The sequence below is a fragment of the Ictidomys tridecemlineatus genome, chromosome 7, assembly GCF_052094955.1.
Source record: "Ictidomys tridecemlineatus isolate mIctTri1 chromosome 7, mIctTri1.hap1, whole genome shotgun sequence".
In the NCBI taxonomy this organism is placed as follows: domain Eukaryota; kingdom Metazoa; phylum Chordata; class Mammalia; order Rodentia; family Sciuridae; genus Ictidomys; species Ictidomys tridecemlineatus.
In genome coordinates this window covers 1,798,615-1,817,124 of record NC_135483.1, presented here as the reverse complement: position 1 = coordinate 1,817,124, position 18,510 = coordinate 1,798,615, and the positions used below count along the sequence as shown (strand labels likewise).

General features: G+C 61.5%; 3 protein-coding genes across 5 annotated transcripts; 2 read left to right on the top strand and 1 right to left on the bottom strand.

The window, feature by feature from the left end:
• Nucleotides 1-1,850: 1,850 nt before the first annotated feature.
• On the top strand, nucleotides 1,851-4,619 carry Psca (prostate stem cell antigen). The gene is made up of 3 exons (XM_005316118.4): nucleotides 1,851-2,319; nucleotides 3,492-3,599; nucleotides 3,964-4,619. The coding sequence occupies exons 1-3, from the start codon at nucleotides 2,268-2,270 to the stop codon at nucleotides 4,173-4,175; spliced, it is 372 nt and encodes a 123-aa protein (XP_005316175.2). The 5' UTR covers nucleotides 1,851-2,267; the 3' UTR covers nucleotides 4,176-4,619.
• Nucleotides 4,620-6,470: 1,851 nt separating this feature from the next.
• Them6 (thioesterase superfamily member 6) lies at nucleotides 6,471-10,164 on the top strand. 3 transcript variants are annotated; one of them, XR_005737647.2, is made up of 3 exons: nucleotides 6,478-7,134; nucleotides 8,579-8,755; nucleotides 8,978-10,164. XR_005737647.2 is itself a non-coding variant. In XM_078016595.1 (2 exons), exons 1-2 carry the CDS (start codon nucleotides 6,622-6,624, stop codon nucleotides 8,690-8,692), a joined length of 468 nt encoding a protein of 155 aa, XP_077872721.1. In that variant the 5' UTR covers nucleotides 6,471-6,621; the 3' UTR covers nucleotides 8,693-10,164. The 3 variants fall into 3 exon arrangements, 2 of the variants coding, with proteins under 2 accessions (XP_077872721.1, XP_005316173.2); XM_078016595.1 differs by having other exon boundaries at nucleotides 6,471-6,975; nucleotides 8,579-10,164; XM_005316116.5 differs by having other exon boundaries at nucleotides 8,579-10,164.
• A 2,261-nt stretch (nucleotides 10,165-12,425) lies between these two features.
• Nucleotides 12,426-15,396, bottom strand: Slurp1 (secreted LY6/PLAUR domain containing 1). The gene is made up of 4 exons (XM_078016596.1): nucleotides 14,956-15,396; nucleotides 13,765-14,648; nucleotides 13,341-13,460; nucleotides 12,426-12,860 (listed from the first exon to the last, which is right to left on the bottom strand). The coding sequence occupies exons 2-4, from the start codon at nucleotides 13,820-13,822 to the stop codon at nucleotides 12,661-12,663; spliced, it is 378 nt and encodes a 125-aa protein (XP_077872722.1). The 5' UTR covers nucleotides 13,823-14,648; nucleotides 14,956-15,396; the 3' UTR covers nucleotides 12,426-12,660.
• Between the last annotated feature and the right edge of the window lie 3,114 nt (nucleotides 15,397-18,510).

Sequence of the window (18,510 nt, the reverse complement as noted above, 5' to 3'; positions counted from 1 at the left end):
GGGTCAGGTAGGGCCACAAGAGCAGAAGAATCTGGAGTCCCAGGAACTGGCTAGAGAACAAGGGACAGAGGTAAAGACTAAGTCATGTTGAGGCCCCATCTGGACCCCGTCCACTCCCGGAGGGACCACAGGGGGTCATGCCTTTCTGCAACAAACCCTCCAGGAAGCAGGACCACCAGAGGATCAGGCCCAGTGTGGCTCAGGGGCTGCATGTGATATGTGCCCAAAGAGTGAAGGACAGAGGGCAGACATCAGTGGGTGGATGTGCTCCTGGCTTATTTGGGGACCAGGGTCAGAGTTCAGAGTGAGGTCTCAGTGCTGGGCTGAGGTCAGGGTGGGGCTATAAGGAAGCTGTGACTACTAGGCCACCCGTAGACCAGGGCTCTCACCCTTAGCACTACTGACATTTAGGGCAGGGATTGGGGAGGGGAGTGGCTGTCCTGTGCACAGCAGGATGTTGAGCAGATCCTGGGACCACTCAACCCAATGCCAGCAACACCCTGGGTTGGGACAACCCAAGCCGCCTGCAGGCAATGCTAAACACGCTTCATATCACATCCAGTGGACAAACATTTACACACCTGTACATGTTTGGGGAATGAGTGTTCCAGGTCAGTGCTGGTGCCGGGTGCCACCAGTGCGGAGACAGATAAGGAAGGCTCTGTCCCGGGCAGCCAGAGTTCTCATGGGCTGGGGTTGGTGGGAGGACCAGGCAGGTGGGCAGCCATACGAGGAAACAGCCTCGGAGAGCTGAATCCCTGCATGTGGCGCCTGCGCTGCACTAACAGGCCTGTGGGCTGCAGGGGATGTTCCGAGAGAAAGTTCCAGATGAGAGCAGAGGGCATGAAGGGGTCCTGGGGATGCCACACGCAGCCTGTGTGACCTTGAGCCCAGTCCTATCCCCCCCACCACTGAGCCCCAGGTTTCTCACTGCCAGAAAAGAGAATTTATGAGAAAAGAGACCAACCCAGAGGTGCTGGAGAGCTGGGCAGTTCATGGGCTTCTGCCACAGAGTGCTGGAGGATCTAGGCCTTATGTCACCCGTCCCATCAGCTAGGTCACCTTACCCAGGCTCTGGTGATTCCTGCAAGCTGCTGGGCTCAGGACCCCAGGATACAGGTACCTCTTGGCCTTTCTGAGCCCCTCAGAAAGTAGTCCTTGGGTTGGGCTGATTCCCTGCACCCACTGCCCACCCTAGCATGCCAGGGCCTTTCTAGAGAGGATATCCCCAGGGTAGGGAGAATAGTTCGGTGCCCATTAGCAGGGAAAGGAGGGTATCAGAGGACAAGGGGCTCTTTCCCAGCCGTGTACAACTGACCAGTGGCCGTGGCCAGCACTTCTGTCCAGTCATCAGCTGGAGCAACAGTGTGCCCAAAGGGTCACAGGAGCATGGCGGAGGGGCCAAGTGTGCAGACAAGCCTCAGCAGAGATGGGCAACAGGGACCATGAGTCACCCCAGGGCCAGCAGCAGCAGGAAGCTACAGTCCTGGGCCTAGCAGGGCAGACAGGAGGAACAGTGACCAGAGCTGGCTGGGGAGCTGGCCCATAGCATCTGGGGACCCTCCAGAGGGACACGGCACCTCCAACCCAGCCCTGCAGTCAGGGTGCTGGAGAAGGAAACAGCTGGGCCAGGGCAGGGTGCAGAGGGGTCTGGGTAGCTGAGCCAGCTGGAGTGCTGACTCCTCACCCCTCCTCCTGTGCGGGGGGCTGCTGAAAGCCATGTGGTCCCCAACTTCCTTGCACCTGAAGTTCCAAGCTGAGGATTAAATATGGTCCTGTTGAGAAAGCCCATGGCCATCTGAGGTCCCCACGGGCCTCCAGCCCCTTCCCTAGAGAAAGCAACTCCGGACTGCCCAGCCCAGGGGCGGCTTCCTAGCAGCTGCTCTTGCCATGGGCAGCCTTGCTGCTGATCTGTCTGGGATGCTCTGATCAAGGCCTGTCTCCTCCATGGACTGCAGGCCGCAGGAGGGGGACAGGCCTCCCTCTGTAGGGCATGAGGCATAATCTGGGGCCTGAGGACTTCCCAGCCCTCATTCTGGGGGTGGCTGAAAAACAGCCTCCCTGGGGAGAATGGCTCCACCCTGGGCAGGCTGTGTCCTCCGAGGCAGAAAGAAGGACAAAGGGAGTGGGAGGGGCCATTTGGGAGGGCCCAGATTGGAATCTGCCCAGCCCGGAGCCTCACTGGCCCCCAGGAGCCCACGGAGCCTCCCTGCCTGCTGAAGTCATATAAAGCCTCCCTGAGGCCTGTCCCCCACCCGCCTGTGACCATGAAGGCTGTCCTCCTTACCCTGCTGGCCATCGGCTTGGCCCTCCAGCCAGGTGAGCCTCAGCCAGCCATGGGGCAGGACTGAAGGAAGGGGCCTGTGGAGGCCAGAAGGGTCCCAGGGGGCAAGCGGGAGGAGGAGGAGGGTCAGGTGGGAGGAAGGAGGTGGGTTTCTGCCCACTGGGCTCCCCGGAGGGTGACTCTGGGCACATCTGGGAAGCAAGGATGACTCCTTGCAATGAATTTTTCCCTGCTGCTCGCAGGGTTGGAGGGGCAGAAGTCAAATGGACAGGGACAGGGATGCTGACCAACAGTCCTGGGAGGCACAGGGCAAGACATCTCATGCTCAGAAGGGAAGGAAGGAGGCTGGAATGAGGAGGTGCTGGGGTTGCACTGAGAAGACCGGGGCCCCCCCAGCCCTGACGTCCACTCCACGGGAGAGCTTGTGTCCAGGTGGAGGACCCAAGGGGATGGTTCAGCCTGTGCTGTGGCTGGCCAAGTCACTGACCCTCTGAGACCTCAGTGTCCTCTTCTGGAAAGTGTGGGCAGGGGGCTGTCCCCCGAGGCCACCAGGAAATTGAGCAGGACAACACTCCAAGGGCACCCAGGGTAGGGCTGGGGAGGCGCTTGGACCTGTTTTCAAGGAGGTGCTGCGGAGCCAGCTGTAGCAGCTTTGAAGGGAGGAGACTTAAGCAGGACACCCTGGTAGCTGGGATCACTGGACCCAGGGAGGGCAGGACCTGACCAGGGGCCACTTGTGGTCACATAGCACCAAAAGGCCTGAGAGGGGCTGAGACCAGGTGGGCTTAGGGGATAAGAATGGGTAGGCCTGAGGCCTGGTGGCCTAGGAAAGTCAGGGAACGGTCTCCCGACACCCCCACCCTTCCTCTCCAGGGCCCAGCTGGGCCCCTGCAAGACAGGGTTATCCAGGCCACACGGGGGCTGGTCATCTCTGCCCTTCAGGGAGCATGGCATGGTATGCAGCCATGGGCTGCAACGTGGGCATGGAGGGGAAGTCATTCATAGGCGCAGCAGGGGAAGTGGGTGCCAGTCCTCGGTGGACTGGGTACACCCAGGACCTCGCGAGGGGCCTGGGCTCAGGTCTGCACCCCAGCAGTCTGGAAGGGCTCATGCCTTTCTCCATGCTGGTTGGGGAGAGAAAGTGTGGCAGGCCCAGGCTGGGAGGACAGCCTCTGACCTCGCTGCCCTGCCTGCCCCCGCCTCGCAGGTACCGCCCTCCAGTGTTACTCCTGCACGGCCCAGGTGAGCAACAGGGACTGCCACAACGTGCAGAACTGCACCCAAGGCCAGACCCAGTGCAAGACGGAGCGCATCCGTAAGTGCCTTTGCCCGGCTCCCTCCCTGCCACTGGCTGACCGAGGAGCCTGGGCTGGGTCTCCACCACTGTTCAGCCTTCTGTCCTCTGCCCACCTGACCATCTACCCATAATCCTCACATGTCCCACCCCTTCCAGCGCCCTCATCACCCCACACATCTACCCACCCCATCCTGCACTCACCTACCCACTCAATCTGTCTGGTGCTCAGCCCAAGGCCCAGCTGCCCTGGGTCCTTGGACATGGACAAGACCAAGGCCCTGGTCTCCTGCTGCTGGCAGCTTCGCGACCAGCTTGGGGTGTGGCTGCGGAGCTTCAGTTAGGGACAGGACTGGCCTCCCCAGCCGTCACCATGCCCCTCCAGGTGCAGTTGGGCTCGTGACTGTTATCAATAAGGGCTGCAGCTCGGACTGTGTGGAAGATGCGGAGAACTACTACGTGGGCAAGAAGAACATCACGTGCTGTTCCAGGGATCTGTGCAATGCCAGTGGGGCCCACGGCCTGCAGCCAGCCACCGCCCTGGGGCTGCTCGCCACGCTTGGCAGCCTGCTGCTGTGGGGGCCCAGCCAGCTGTAGGCTCCAGGAGGGTCCACAGCCAATGCCGTGTCCCTGACCTCATGACCTGGCAGAGGTCTAACCCTCACCCTGCTCCCCACCTCCACAGCTCCCCCGGGACTCCTGCCCGGTGCCCGCCTGCCCAGCAGGCTGGGCTGCAGTGCCTTAGAACAGCCTGCAGCCGGCTCCTCTGCAGGCCTTGGCTGCTGCTGTTGCCACAGCCCATGTTTTGGCCACCTTTGCTCAGGTGCCTCCTCTAGGAAGCCTTCTCTGCCCTCTCCTCCAGGATTGAGCCAGGGCCTTCCAAGGCTGAGATGAGACGGGCTGGGTAGCAGTCGGGCTGGGAGGGTCACAAAGCCCTGGGATCTAGATGAGGCAGGCAGGGAGGGACGAGCCCCTGTTGATGGACAACCTGGGAGCAGCCTGTATGCCAGTATGCTCTTAATAAACACCTGTTGGACAAGCTGCAGAGAGCCCGTGTCCTTGAGAGTCCAAGTCCAGGCCTGGGAGGTGTGTGGGCTCCACCTAGGCCATGTCTGTGCTCGTGGACGTGGCCTTGACTGAGAGGGCTGGAGTGCTGGCCTTGGCAGGAGCAAATGTGTGGCACCCAGAAGGGAGGAGGTCCACGGGAGGCAGGAGGCCACCTCTCAGCCCCCTTGGCCTTTGATGTGCAGCCTTGAGCCTGTGGCCAAGACTCTGAGCCTGCATGCTCATCTGTGGACCTCCCTGTTGTGGGGACAGGCCCCGAGCGAGCTCTCGGGAGGAGCATCTCCTGCTGGCAGGGCGAGTGCCCGCTTTGGTTCCAACAAACCTGTTTTTCAAAGCTGTTTTGTTTGTGCAAAAAGCTGCAGGCGTACAGTAAACACTCAAAGACTGTGAGGGACCGGCTGCCACCCTCTTCCAACCCCCAGGCCCACGCTCTGCTCTCTGCTGCCCCGTCACACCTCCCGGGCTCCTTTGGGTGAATCTGTGTCCATGCTCACAGAGTGCTGGAGGCCCCTGGAAGGGTACGCCCACCCCTTCCTTTGTCATTCCTGGGAAAGCCCCTTCCAAAGCAGCCTGGTGGGTGACATTCTCTGAGCAACAGCAAATGAGCTCAAAGCACATAACACCCTCTGTCTCTTCACCAGAGGGGTCACCCTCTCCAAGACAGGGCTCAGATCCCAACCAGAACAAGTAGGTGTTACAGGGACAACTGTGAGCAATGAATGCTTGGGAGAAGGTAGAGCTGCCCTGACAGGCAGTGAGCTCCCTGTCTCTGGGGGTATCCAAGAAGATCCACAAAACCGGGAACCCAATCCCACTGCCACAGCTGCTGGCTGGGGAGCAAAGCAGACCCAGAAAAACAAGTACTTTAGTTTCTGCTCTTGACGCAGACCAAAGCGAATGGCTTGCCCAGACAAAAAAAAATCCAGGGGCAGGGGAGTGGCAGTGGTGGTGTTGCCCCTGAGGGCCGCTTCTTTTCAAGGCGGCCTCAAACGTGCAGGACAAAGCGCTGCTGCGGAGGTCCCCAGAGCCTTTGGACCGCGGCAGGTTCCTGCACCAAGTGCAGTGCAGATCTAAGGGTCGGCCTCCAGGGTCACCGACACTCGCGGTCATCGGAGAGGCTAGGGGCCTGCGAGAGAGAGCCGGTTGGGTCTTCTCGGGGTCAACTGCCATCCCTGGGGCAACGGACTGACACCGAGAGCGTGTGTGGCAGCCTGGAGGCCAAACACTGGCACCTCCATCTCGGTGGCCGAGGCCTTTACGTCCGCCCGGCTCCTCCCCCTCCATTTCGGACGTTACCAGCAGCGGTTTCTAAAGGGCACGGGGCAGAAATGCTTGGGATGGGCTTGGGGTTACCGATCTTTGGCGGGGTCGGGGTGAGTTTGGGAGTAATGAGGTTGCAGTCTGGAATGAAATCCACACGGGGCTCTGTCTCTGTGGGTGAGAGGTGCGTCGGGTGCAGGTGGAGTCGCGCAGCAGCGCCTCTGGGGACCCGCTGTGTTCCATTTTTCCTGGCAGAGTCCCGCAGCCTGGGCCCGAGAAATGGAGCTCTGACCCAGCTCAGATAAGGAACCGAGAGACACCGGCTCCGGACTCGCAACCGGAGCCTGCGTGGCTGGGTCCGCTGCCGCCGCCTCTGCTCCCGCAGTGCCGGGAACGGCCGCCGAGTGTCGCTATGATGCCCAGCGCGCCTCGCCCAGGCTGGCCCTTCCCTGCCGCGCCCAGCCCCGCCCCACGAAAAGCGAAAGCGGCGTCGGCGGGGGGGGGGGGGGACGCGGAACCGACCACAGAGCGTGGATAGGGGGTGCCGGGAGTGTAGGCGGGCTCCTGCCCGCGGCTTCCGGTTCGCCTCCCCCTCAACCGGCCTCGCGTGGTGGTTTGCTCCAGCCGCGGCGCTTGCTGGCTCCCAAGCTGCAGGCGGCGGGTAGCGGCGCAGCGGCTCCGGCTGGCATCCGCATAGCAGGCTCCGCCGCACGCCGCGATGTTGGGGTTGCTGGTGGCGTCGCTGGCCCTGGCACTCTCCTTCTTCGCGCTGCTGGATGGCTGGTACCTGGTGCGCGTGCCGTGCGCTGTGCTGCGCGCGCGCCTGCTGCAGCCGCGCGTCCGCGACCTGCTGGCGGAGCAACGCTATGCGGGCCGCGTGCTACCTTCGGACTTGGATCTGCTGCTGCATATGAACAACGCGCGCTACCTGCGCGAGGCTGACGTTGCGCGCGCTGCGCACCTGACTCGCTGCGGTGTGCTTGGGGCGCTGCGCGACTTGGGGGCGCACGCCGTGCTGGCCGCCTCGTGTGCGCGCTACCGCCGCTCGCTGCGCCTGTTTGAGCCCTTCGAGGTGCGCACCCGCCTGCTAGGCTGGGACGACCGCGCCTTCTACTTGGAGGCACGCTTTGTCAGTCTGCGCGACGGCTTCTTGTGCGCACTGTTGCGTTCCCGGCAGCACGTGCTGGGCACCTCGCCCGAGCGCGTCGTGCAGCACTTGTGCAAGCGCAGGGTGAGCAGCCCCCGACCCGTGGCACAACCCCCGGGGCTCCTCGTCTCCGACCTTCTCCCCCAGGGAAGGCCAGCCATCTGCTTCTCCTGGAGTACCCCGCCCAGCATTGTACCCTCTCTTGCCTTTAACTGAGGGCTCAGGGCCTTCCTCACCCGTGCCCATGTTCTGGGGGTCCCAGAGTCCCAGGATCAACTCTTCACAGTCAGGCTTAGCCATTCCTGAGCTCAGCCCCTCATGGTTTTCCTTACCTATTCCCCCTTCAAAAACATGTCAGACCAGGCCTCTGACCTGGAGTCCAAGTCTTGGTACTGGTGGCCTGGAGTAATGAACCTGGTTCTTGGTTCTGAACATGGGATGGATAAGGCAGTTAAAAGTGGTTGCTGGGAGTTTGGGGGGACCCGAACCTCCCTTTCATACAGCTTAGAGCTGAAGGGCTTGGTCCTGATGGGGTTGGCTGACCCTGGAAGGCTGCAGCTTTTCTGCCTTCCACAGTTGGAGAAGGGAGGCCCACACCTTCCTGGGCTGAAGGCCCCTCCCAGGGCCTGCTCCATGGCAGCAGGCTGCTGCAGCCAGGCAACCTTGGCCCTGGGGATGGCCAGGGCAGTCATGGTTGCCAAGACGGTTTCTGCCACAGACTGCCTCCTGAAAGATGCCAGGGTCTGCTCACCCTCGTGCACCCTCTCGCAACAGACAGGCACCTCCAGAGCACAGGAGGGACAGTCCCACCCTTAGGAGGGGCTGTATCTGAGTTGGGGAATTGGGTGCAGAGAAAGTGGTACTGCCTAGGGCTTCAGAATGACCAGACCCTTGGTTTTATCCTTATTGAGGTGACTCCCAAATCAGTACTAGAAGTGAGAGCAACCCCAGCCCCAGCCCTGCCTGGACTAGCCCTGTGAGTGGGACACTTTGTCCTGGCCCAGTCCACCATGTGGCTGCTTGTCCTGAGGTGGGGTGGGCACCTGCTCCTCCCTTTATTCTGGCAGCTCTTGAAGCCCTGCAAGGCATCTGACCCAAGGCGTATGACCTCATCCATAAAAGTGTGCAGGGAGGGATGGGGGACACAGTGGGCAGGCCCAGAGCTGACCTGGGACATTAAGTTGGGTCTTCTTGGTGCTTGATGAACAGAAGGGCTCCCAGAAAGCTCTGCCCTGCACCCTGTCTTCTAATGGCTCCAGGATTCTACCTGGCTCTGGGGAGGCAGGCCTGGCAGAGGTGGGGTTGTATCTAGAGAGCTAGGACCAAAGTGAGAGCTCAGAGGGGCCTGGGGACTGAGTAGGTGACAGGGAGGGGCCTCATGGAAGGTCACATGCCTGGGAACAGCATGGGCAGAGGCCCAGAGATGGGAGAGCAGCAGCCTGGCTGGTACAGGACCCTGGGCTGTACCCCTCACTCATCCCCATAGCAGCAGGTGGAAGCCCCGGAGCCTCACCCTCCTGTCCTGCAGGTGGAGCCCCCCGAGCTGCCAGAGGACCTGCAGCACTGGATCACCTACAATGAGGCCAGCAGCCAGCTGCTTCGGGCCGAGAGTGGACTCAGTGATGTCATCAAGGACCAGTGACCGCTTCCTCCACTGCCTGCCCATCAGCTTCTGCCTAGGGGCAGTTGGTTACCTACCCAGCTGGTCAGTTGGCATTTCCCACAAAATGGGCAGGCCAGGCTGGGCTCCAGCTGGAGTGACCTTGTGACCACCATAGTCCCCTTCACCTGCTTGACACCCTCTGCTGGGCCCCATGCTGGACGCAATGGAGTGGCATTGGTGCCTGACCCAGTTTTGCCTGCTAGTTGGGGATGGATGGGCAGAGGGGGCCCTGATCATCCCTGTAGTAAGGCCACTATCCCATAGTTCCAGGTAGGGGATGTACCTGGAGCAGAGGGACAGCAGGAGTGGCCTGAGCATGGATCCTGGAGCTGAAGCTGTGCGGAGTGAAGCAGGGGCCAGAACAGTGCTGGGCATGGGCTCTGCTCCTGGCCCTCTGCAGGGACAGCATTGTAAGCCTGCTCCCTCTGGCCCCCAGTAAGGCTCAGGCTCAGGAGGGGAGTAGAGTGGGGTGGTGGTGGAAAGCACTTGGGAGGGAACATTCCCAGGATGTTCTCTGGTGGCAGGGGATGCTGTGTAGGTGGGTTGGGCCACCCTTGAGCTTAGGGTCAGGCTGGCAGGGCAGCACTTGTCCAGTTCCTGCACAACATGAGACCAGGAGTTGCCCCAAGTTCCCAGCTGGCCTCCCTGCCCTGCTGGCCTATGAGCCTTGCACCTGCCCCAGAGAACAGGGTCCCCTGGTGCAGAGTTGGTCTCCTGCCTCTCCTTCCAGGCTGGGTTGGAGGGCGGGGCAGGCAACTGGGGTTTGTGGCCCAAAGGTTCCCGGAAGGGTTGCTGGGAGTGTTCTGGTTAGGGAGGGAACAGCTGGGGGTATTCTGCAAGGGCACCCTCAACTGCCTGCACCCATCCGTACCCACTAGGCCTGTGCTACCTCAGACTGAAGCCTGCCCTCTGGGCCAACAGCACCTCTCTCCCCCAATTGTGCCTGCCCCATACCCTGCCCCACTCTAAGCGCTGCTCCCTGCATGGACTGGGGTCAGGGAAGGGTCTTGCATTCTCTGTGATATAGGTCCCTGGGCAGCTGCTCTCAGGCCTTCCTAGAGAACACTGGAAGCTGGCTCAGGCTGCCTACTCCTGCCTAATCCCTTACCTTACAATGGGGGAAACAGGCCTGGGTCAACCCAGAGCTGCCGAGAAAACCTAGGACCAAGTGGGCTGGTCCCGAGGCTCTGGCCACGCCCTGCCTAGCTGGGGTACTGAGGCCAGGAGCGCTGGGTGTGGGGATCTCTGTTTGCCTGCTCCGGGAACCCCCACACCTGCCCTGCCAGCCCAGGGTCAGGACATCACCTGAAGGCCAGAACTGCCTCCCCCAGGAGCTGCCCTGGACCCTCACCTGCCACCTCCCGCCCCATGCTGCCCTCCTGGCCATAGCTGCTCCTTTTTGTCTTAATTAAAGAAAGCACAAGATTAAAGAGTTTTAAAGGTCTAGCAAAGTTTAAAGGTATGTGCTGGGAAAACTCTGGTTCCAAAGCCTGGACGCCCCTGGGGTCCCATTCCCAGGATGGCACGGGATACTGTGTAGGCGGGTTGGGCCACCCTTGAGCTTAGGGTCAGGCTGGCAGGGCAGGACTTGTCCAGTTCCTGCAGAACATGAGACCAGGAGTTGCCCCAAGTTCCCAGCTGGCCTCCCTGCCCTGCTGGCCCATGAGCCTTGCACTAGACCACAGGTACCTGCCCAGGCCGCCCGGTTCCTTCCAGTCAAGGGATGGCTCTAAGAGGTCATGCCCCATTCTGGGTCAGGGACCCTCAACTTCGGGACTTGGGACAGGATGGAGGTGGCAGTTAGGGGCAGAGGCCACTGGGCCTTGGTGGAGGAGAGACAGCATAGGAGCTGCTGTGCAGGCCTTTTGAGGAGTGGTCCCCAAGACAGCAGGTGAATGTGGAGTATGCACCATGCCTGTGCTCTGCCCACCTGCCCAGGGAACCCTGGAAAGGCAAGGGGAGTGGGACTGGAGAGACTGCCCCCTGCTCTGTTATCTGCACCCTGCTGTGAGCCTGTGGGCACTGCACAGGGGTGGCCACTCAATGCCTTTCCCCCCTCATCTAAGGGGTCCAGGAAGGTTCTGGCTAGACCTTTCAAGGCTTTCTGAGGGACATCTGGAGAGGACGCGCTGGGGCGCTGCTGGGATGTGGCAAGGTCTGAACTGAGTGCTGCCAGACAGGGGCAGCTTGTCTGGGCAGAACTCCAGACTGGAAGTGGTGGGCATCGGGCCACTGTACCCAGTGCCGGTAGGAGCTGGGAGTGGGGCCGGCAGGGGATGCTCAGGATGGGGCCATGGCCCTTGCTTGGCACCATGCGGAGAAGCCTCTCCGGGGTCCCTGGCTCAGCAGCTGCCCCTGGGGTCGGTGGAGCATCTCTCCTGGACAGAATTCTGGGCTTAATGATTCGAATAAGATATTATATCCATGTGTGCGGTCGGGGCAGGTGAGCGTTCCCAAGGTCAACCAAGAGCAACGGCTTTCGGAGCTCCCTGCGTCTCTTGGGCTGGAGGCTTAGCCAGGCTCGGGGTGTGGATTCCCCCAGGTCCCGCAGCGCTCTGGTGCGCGGAGGGATCCTGACTATCGCGACTTCCCGGGCTCGGACGCGCGCCCTCTGCTGGCCGCGCTGCCGCCGCCCCAGGGATGGGGATGACCATCAAGGCTCTCCCATCCCCACCTCCTCTGCCTCTCAAAGGGCCTGGAGGCACATCCCCAATTCCTCTGCTGGGGAGTGACATCTGCTCGGTCCCCAGGGCAAGGCTGAGGCTCTGACCCCTAGACTCTCATCCAGGATCCCGGGCGAACTGGAGGTCCGTAAGGCGGAAATGATCCTAACTGGGGACTGCAGGTGCCAGCCCCGCAGAGAACCCAGAGGGGTGCCCTCAGGCAGGTAGAGGAGCCTCACCACCATCCCAGCTACTTCCCTGTGCCCTTGGGTGTGTGCTGGGTGTTTGCCAAGCCGGCCAGCCTGCTGTCATCAGTGCTTAGCAGGTGCCAAAGGGACCCCAGGGTCATGGCCTGGTGGCCTACGGAGCCTGATGACCCAAGACTTTGTGGGGCAGAACCCAGAAACTGCCACGAGGACACGGATGGGAACCGGGGCCTGGAAAGGGCACCGACACTGGGTACCCATGATGGAGCGGAGCGCCGTGAGGGGCGAGGGCCGGGTGAGAACCCGAGGGCACACTCTTGGGGCTCAGCCCTGAGGACTGTATGTCCCCCAGGCAGCCCTGGCTGGTGCTCACTGGGACTGCTACAAGTCCAGGCTGGCACAGAACCCGTCTTGCCCATGGGGTCTGGGAGACAAGCTGGCACTGTCCAGTCTCATCTGGTTGTCCTAGCTGTCCCAAGGTGATGAGCAGACCATTGTCAGAGGGGTGACTGAAGCCTGTCATCAGATGGATGACTGCATCTGCCCTGGGAAGACCTGGGGTGGGGGGCTTCTTGTGACCTCCTGTTCTGCTCCCTGGCTGCATCGATGGCACCGCCAGGCTGGTCAGAACCAGACCCCCCCCAGTCATGGGGAAAATCAGATCCTAACCCCTTTCCACCCTGGGGTAGCAGTGACCCCCAGGATTTGAGGGGTGCTTCTTAGGAAGAGTTTTCCTAGGACTAAGGAACAGGTTCTGGCCTGAGACGTGGGGTTAGTCTGCAGGAAGGGTGACCCAGAAGGCATTTCTGCCCCAGGCCTCTGTCTTCCCTTCTGGGAACTGGATCCAAAGGCCTTGGGTGAAAAAGAGGGTCGGGAGCCTGGAGCAGGCCAAGCGGGCCCAGCTCTCCTAAAGACCCCTCTGTGGGCTCTCAGTGCCCAGGAAGGACAAAACTCATCTCCACCCTCGGCTTATTTATTTTGTACACGTTTTGGGGACAGAGTGAGTGGCCTGAGGCCCAGTGAGCTCCGCTCACGGAGACATGTAGGCAGGGGTGGCCGCCAGCAGTGCTAGGCCCTGTCAGGAGAGGAGGTGCCCGAGGAGCACTGCTCCCACTGTGGCCAGAGTCCCAGCACCCAGCTGGGCTGCCTCCACTGAGTTGCAGAGGTCGCGGAAGCAGCAGAAGACGGGGTGGGCAGCCCCGATGCTGTCGGGGTCAGTGGCTAGGCAGGAGTCGGAGCAGGAGCGGGTCACCATGGGGCTCTGGTCGAAAGGGTACTCTGCAGAGTGGGCAGGCGTCAGAGCCTGCACTCACTGCAGTGCCTGCCTGGCTCTGTGTGTCCCCCCTGCTGCTCCTGATCACCACCTTTGCTTCCTACCTCCTCCAACCCCACCGGCATTCCTGTCCCAGATCTGGGAGCCTTCCAGTCCCCAACCCCAACGGTGACAGGTTTTTCTAATAATAGCACTAGTGCCCGGAGCACCTGCGGTGCCCGGGCCTGAGAGGGAGCCCAGCCCTGAGGCTGTAGCAGCACCATCCAACAGTCTGAGCAGAGTGCACCCCACTCCCAGTGCCTGGGGCCTGGGGTCTGGGGTACTGAGCTTCCCTTGCTGCAGGCACCCCTCTCAGATGGGAAGCCTCCACCCTGCACTTCCTGCCCCTCTGCCTCCCAGGCCAAGAGGAGCAAGGTGCACCCAGGGAGGCCTTTGGGAGAGGTGGGCCCGCCCTGTGCTGGGGCCTGCCCTGGGCCCAGCCTCACCGTTCTCCACCTTCTCCAGTGTGGTCTTGCAGGCCGTGTCCTCCAGCTTGCAGTAGGTAATGTTTTTACAGGCGTAAATGGGCGTGGGCCGCTCGCAGGAGTAGCACCTGAAGGCCTCACCTGGGGGGGCAGCAGAACCTCATCACCTGGCCAGCTCAGCCCATCCTGGAGCCGGAGGATAGGGCTGGAGGACACCTGCTGAGCTCCTTCCAGGGCGGGCTGGCTGGAGACGGGTGTGAACCTGCACCTTACCACCCCAGCCTCGTCTCCCTTCAAGGAGAGTGGAGCCATGACACTCTCCCAGGGTGCAGTTGGGCTCTGGAGGCTCACTGAGAGCCATACAACCCCCAACAGCCCCCGCCCTCTGGGAGGTGGGCAGACTGAGGCCCAGGGCAGGGTCCCGCCGGATTCCCCCACTACTCACCACAGCCCATGCTCCAGGCTGCAAGGAGCAGCAGCCGCGTGGCCCAGGAAGAGGCCATTCCTGGGTGCTTGGCGCTGGGAGGGTGGCTGGCCCCATGTTAAGGATTTATACCAGCCCCCGCAGCTCCTGCTCCTGGGCGGTGGCGGATCTGGCCGTGACTCAGTGGGGCGGCACAGGGCAGAGTGGGGAGGGCTGGCAGGAATGGGTGGTGGCACGGGAACGGTTGTCACTCACCAACCCTCCGGGGCGGGACCCCTCAGAGGCCTCCCTGGGAGCCCCAGTCTGAGAAGTGTGGCCCTGCCCTGTGCTGGCACACCTCCAGCAGACCCCCCTCGTGTCACCTGGCTCTGCCCGTGGGGTTCACAGATGCCTCCAGACCCAGGTGTAGGTCAGCTGCAGGGAGACCCCACAGGAACTGCAGCCCGGCTGGCCAGCTAGGGTCCTGGCAGGTGTCCTCGGTCCTGGACTCTCTCCACCTGGTGCCCACAAAGCAGAGGCTTGACCCTTGTGGGAAAAGGCGAGTGCCTAGTAAAGTCGGGGTGGCACGGGGGTGCTGCTGGCCAGTAGGCCCCTTTGGGTATGGGGCCCCGGCCTGGCCCCTCATCATTGCCCGTCTTCTCCCAACTGAGGACCTTTGGACCAAACCTGAGCTCGGGAGTTTTAGGCCCCTGACAGCAGGGCTCTGCCAGCCCTCTGGCCTTCTTCACTGTCCACCTCTTACCACACACCAACTCACGTCCACACCCTCTCCTGTGCCAGGCCTCTCACAGTGATGGCTCACATCTTCCCTGTGTCATAAGGCCACGCAGGTGCTCCTCCTTCATAGCCCTTCCCGGGATCCGCCTCCTCCATTGCTGTTCTTCAAGGTCCTGATCGGTGGTTGGCTGTGTGGCCAGATCGATGGTGAATGAATGGAGGATGGGTGGGTGGTGTGTCGATGGATGATGGATGGGAGAATGGATAGATGGAGGATGCCTAGATAGATGGGTGGACGGCTGGATTGATGGGTAGAGGGATGAGCGGGTGGGTGGAGAATGACATTCCGATGGGTGGTATTGAGAAAGTGAGTGGTGGAGAGATGAAAGGAGAGGAGTATGTATGGATGGGCAGACGGAAGACGATGGATGGATGGGTGGGTGGGTGGGCGGGTGGAGGATGGAGGGGTAGGTAACTAGACAAGTGGGAGCTCACTGGGCAGGTGTGCACGTGGCTCCCTGGAAGGCTGAAGGTGGGTCCTCTGTGGCAGAGGCGGGTCACACTCTGTGTGGCGGGTGGGATGCTGAAAGGCAGCTGCCTCCCTGTGGCCTTGGGTGGCTCCCTTGTCCCTCCAGACCTTGGCTTCCTGTTTGTCTGCTGCAGGGTGGAAATGTCCTGGCTTTGTGGGTGAAGGGAGTTGTACAAGGCTTTGCAAGAAAGCAAAGGGTGTGGTTTTGCAAGGGAGAGAATGATACTTCAAACAATGGGGCCACCTGTGGGGAGGTGCAGGGACAGCAGCAGGGGCGGCTCTTCCCGGCTGAGGCCACTCTGAGAGGCGCCAGGGAATGTGTGGTTCCAAGCCTGGTAGACAGCCCAGCGCTGGCTCCACCTGGCCCCCTGTGGCCTCCTGGGTGGCCTGGGTTTACCCCAAGACACTCATTCTGGTCTCCCTCTTTCATCTGTAAACTGGACAGAGGGACATCTGCTCCACAGGGTGACTGGCTAGTGCTCAGCAAAGGACAGGTCTCTTTGGAGCTGTGAGTCCCCTGCAGCCCACAGTGCAGGTGAACCTGCAGCACATGAGCAGACGGTGCCCAAGTGCCAAGGAAAGGTACAGGCCCGGGCGCTGGGGACAGCAGACACTGACACGTCGCCAGGTGAGGGTGCCTGAGGAGGGAGGACCTCGGAGGTCAGGATGGCAGGGAGGATGCTGGGTGGAGTGACAGAACAGGGACACTGGCAGCTTTCTGCAGGCAGAGTGGGCACCACGGTGGCCATCGGAGCCAGCACCCAGTTGGAGGTGGGAAAGCAGCCCCATGCCTGGGCAGACGCCACTGTGCAGGGCAGAAATCATTCCAGTTAAGCAGCTGCCCTCCCCTCTGCCCACATCCTTGTGTCCCCAGGTGTGGAACCAACGGGGAGAGCAGGTTGGAATCCAGACCAGGGCAGAGTTGACATGGAGGGCAGTTCACTCTCTGAGCCTAGGACCCTGCAGTTGGGGACAAGGCTTTGCACTGGCCTGGGTGAGCACTGGTCTTGACAGCTGCTTGTGGTGACTGTGAGACCAGGACAAAGGACAGGTAGCTGATTATCAAAGGAAAGGAGTGGACAGATCACACGGTGTGAGCACCTGGCGGGTACACACACACCCATTGCTAACAGCCTCCAGGGGAGGGGAGGGATCACAGTTCATAGCACAAGCACTCACCCCTGGACGGCTCTCCTCCTGCCCTTTTGGTCACCTAGGCAGGGTGGGAAGGACCTGAAATCTATAAAGGGGGGACATCCCCACTCCCCGGGCACCAGCTCTGGAGCCCTCTTCTCTGGAGGAGTCTCTCTCTTCCTCTCTCTGTTCTGTTTCTTAAATGAAATCTACTTTGTGGCTTGCTTGGCGTTTCTCAGGTGTTGATCGTCAACATGGGGGGCGCCCGTCGGGTTTCCACTGGAAGAGGCTTTCTCCTCTCCGTGACCCTGATGATCTTCCTCGTCCTCGGGTTTTGGAGGGCGTGTGTCAACCTCCAAGACTCGGGGGACCCTGCCCTCACTGCGTCCTCTCACAGCCTGCCCTAGCAGGGAGCCCCAGTCTCCAGGGTCACTCCCCAGCCTGGCCAGGCAACCAAAGCAATCCTCTCCTCTTTCCCAAGACGGCCCACAGGCCCCTGCTTGTTCCCTTCAACCATCCCCAGGCTTCCTGGCTCCTCCTCCTTGGCCACACCCTGTACCTTCCACTCAGAGGGACTGGCTACGATGCCAGCACAGCGCACACTGCTCTCCCCAGAAACGCTCCTGCCCTCCACTCCTTCAGCATGCGGCAGAGCCATCCCCGCCACTGGCACTCACGCCTGCCCTTCCCTGCCTGGCCTGAGGGCCTGCGAGACAGTCAGCTCCCTGTGTGGAGGAACACGATCCCACTCCCCTGGGACTCCTGCATCCTACCTGCTCTGCCGTGCTGACTACTGGGCAGCATTTGCTGGAGGGTGGGTGGATGGGTAAGGAATGGAAAGAGGATGCGGAGGTGGATGCCAGGACCTAAGGCATGTAGGAGCCATCGAGGCCCTGGGGACAGCAGGGTGGGTTCCACGTTCCCCTTAGAGGCTGGTGCTAAGCTCTGGCCTTACCCTGGCTCAAGCCCAGGCTTGCCAGGCAGTCTGAGGGCATGTTTGTCTGCATCAAAGACCCAGATATCTGTGCCCGGAAGGTGGTGAGGCAGGGTACTCACTCCTGGGCAGGAAAGTCAAGGTGGGCAATCACTGATGGGGCTCCCTCTGCTGGTCAGGGCAAGAATCGGTGCAAGAGTGAGGTCAGAGACAGGCAGGTGGTCTTGTCCCTCCTGACTTCAGGGCCCGGGTGAAGGGTCCAGGAGAGGAGCAGAGCCCAGCCCACTGCACCAATCAGACCAGGGCTGGGGTTGGCCGGGCCCACCAGACTGAACTCAGCTCTTTCCTTCCCTGCCGGCTTCTGTCTGCTCTTCCAGCCCAAATTTGGAGCCACCAACTCCTCCCTTCTCTCCTACCCTAATTCCTGTCCTGTCCAGTTCCTTCTGGCTGTGGACTTCCAGGCCACCATAGTGGTGAGGCCTGGCTCAGGTGGTCCTTGCCCTAGCACTCACTTTCTGGGTTCCTTCCCTACCGGTCAGTCGGTGGGGCTGAAGGACTCAGGAGATAGCAATGCCCAGTTAGCTCTCAGCCAGTGCGGTTGAGGTCAGACTCCTTCCCACCACACACTGAGCCTGGCTTGACCGTGGTCACGGTTTAGTCCTGATCCTGGGTTCCAGACTGAGCCTGATCTGATCACAGGCTGAACTCTGGTCAGCACGGGGCCTGGTCTGCAGTCTGGGGAGTACATATGTACGCGCAGGGTTGTGTGTGTGTGTGTGTGTGTGTGTGTGTGTGATGGGAGAAAAGCCAGGTGGTGTGGACAGGACATCTCTCCCTCTTGACAGTCAGGGCTCAGGGTCACAGCCCCAGATGGGGGCACCCAGGCCAGCACTAGACATTCTATCTCCATGCCACCCCCATTCTGGGAAGCTGCCCTTGTTCTGTCCCCAGGAGCTTCCAGACAGATGGTGGCCATGCTGGGCTGTGCCTTGGAGCTGGTGGTGGGACTCACTGGACTGTGGGTTCCACCCAGGCCCAGGACTGCAGAGCCCCACAGGACCTCTTCTCCTACAGGCATGTCCTCCTGTGCCCAGCTGTGGGAGCCTCCTCCGGGAAGAGCCTCCCTCCAGCAGGGGCAGGAAACTTTTGAGAGGGGCCCGGGCTCAGGGGGAGGGAGGACTCAGGCAGGGCCAGGAGGCAGCCTGACCTGCCCATCTCAGTGTGGCTGGAAACACCACTCAGGGGCCGAGGGGGCCACCTTACGCAGGGCCCTGGAGCAGGGAGATGAGATGGGCAGGGCCAGTGGGGGTCTGCAGAGTCGGAGGAGGGGCAGATGCCAGGGTGAATGAGGGGGGCCCAGGTGATCTTCTCCACCCCCGCCCACCCTGACCTGGCTCCCCTTGGTCCCCAAGGGCCTGAGGGGCAAAGATCTGCCTGATCTGGGTGGGGGTCC

Excerpts from the sequence above, each read along its gene's own strand:
- Slurp1 (XM_078016596.1), bottom strand. The coding sequence starts at position 13,822 with ATGGCCTCTTCCTGGGCCACGCGGCTGCTGCTCCTTGCAGCCTGGAGC. Across the intron at positions 13,461-13,764 it reads AGCCTGGAGCATGGGCTGTG|GTGAGGCCTTCAGGTGCTAC; the intron begins GTGAGTAGTGGG and ends CTGCCCCCCCAG. Across the intron at positions 12,861-13,340 it reads ACTGGAGAAGGTGGAGAACG|AGTACCCTTTCGACCAGAGC; the intron begins GTGAGGCTGGGC and ends CCCACTCTGCAG.
- Them6 (XM_005316116.5), top strand. The coding sequence starts at position 6,622 with ATGTTGGGGTTGCTGGTGGCGTCGCTGGCCCTGGCACTCTCCTTCTTC. Across the intron at positions 7,135-8,578 it reads AGCACTTGTGCAAGCGCAGG|GTGGAGCCCCCCGAGCTGCC; the intron begins GTGAGCAGCCCC and ends CCTGTCCTGCAG.
- Psca (XM_005316118.4), top strand. The coding sequence starts at position 2,268 with ATGAAGGCTGTCCTCCTTACCCTGCTGGCCATCGGCTTGGCCCTCCAG. Across the intron at positions 2,320-3,491 it reads CGGCTTGGCCCTCCAGCCAG|GTACCGCCCTCCAGTGTTAC; the intron begins GTGAGCCTCAGC and ends CCCGCCTCGCAG. Across the intron at positions 3,600-3,963 it reads GTGCAAGACGGAGCGCATCC|GTGCAGTTGGGCTCGTGACT; the intron begins GTAAGTGCCTTT and ends ATGCCCCTCCAG.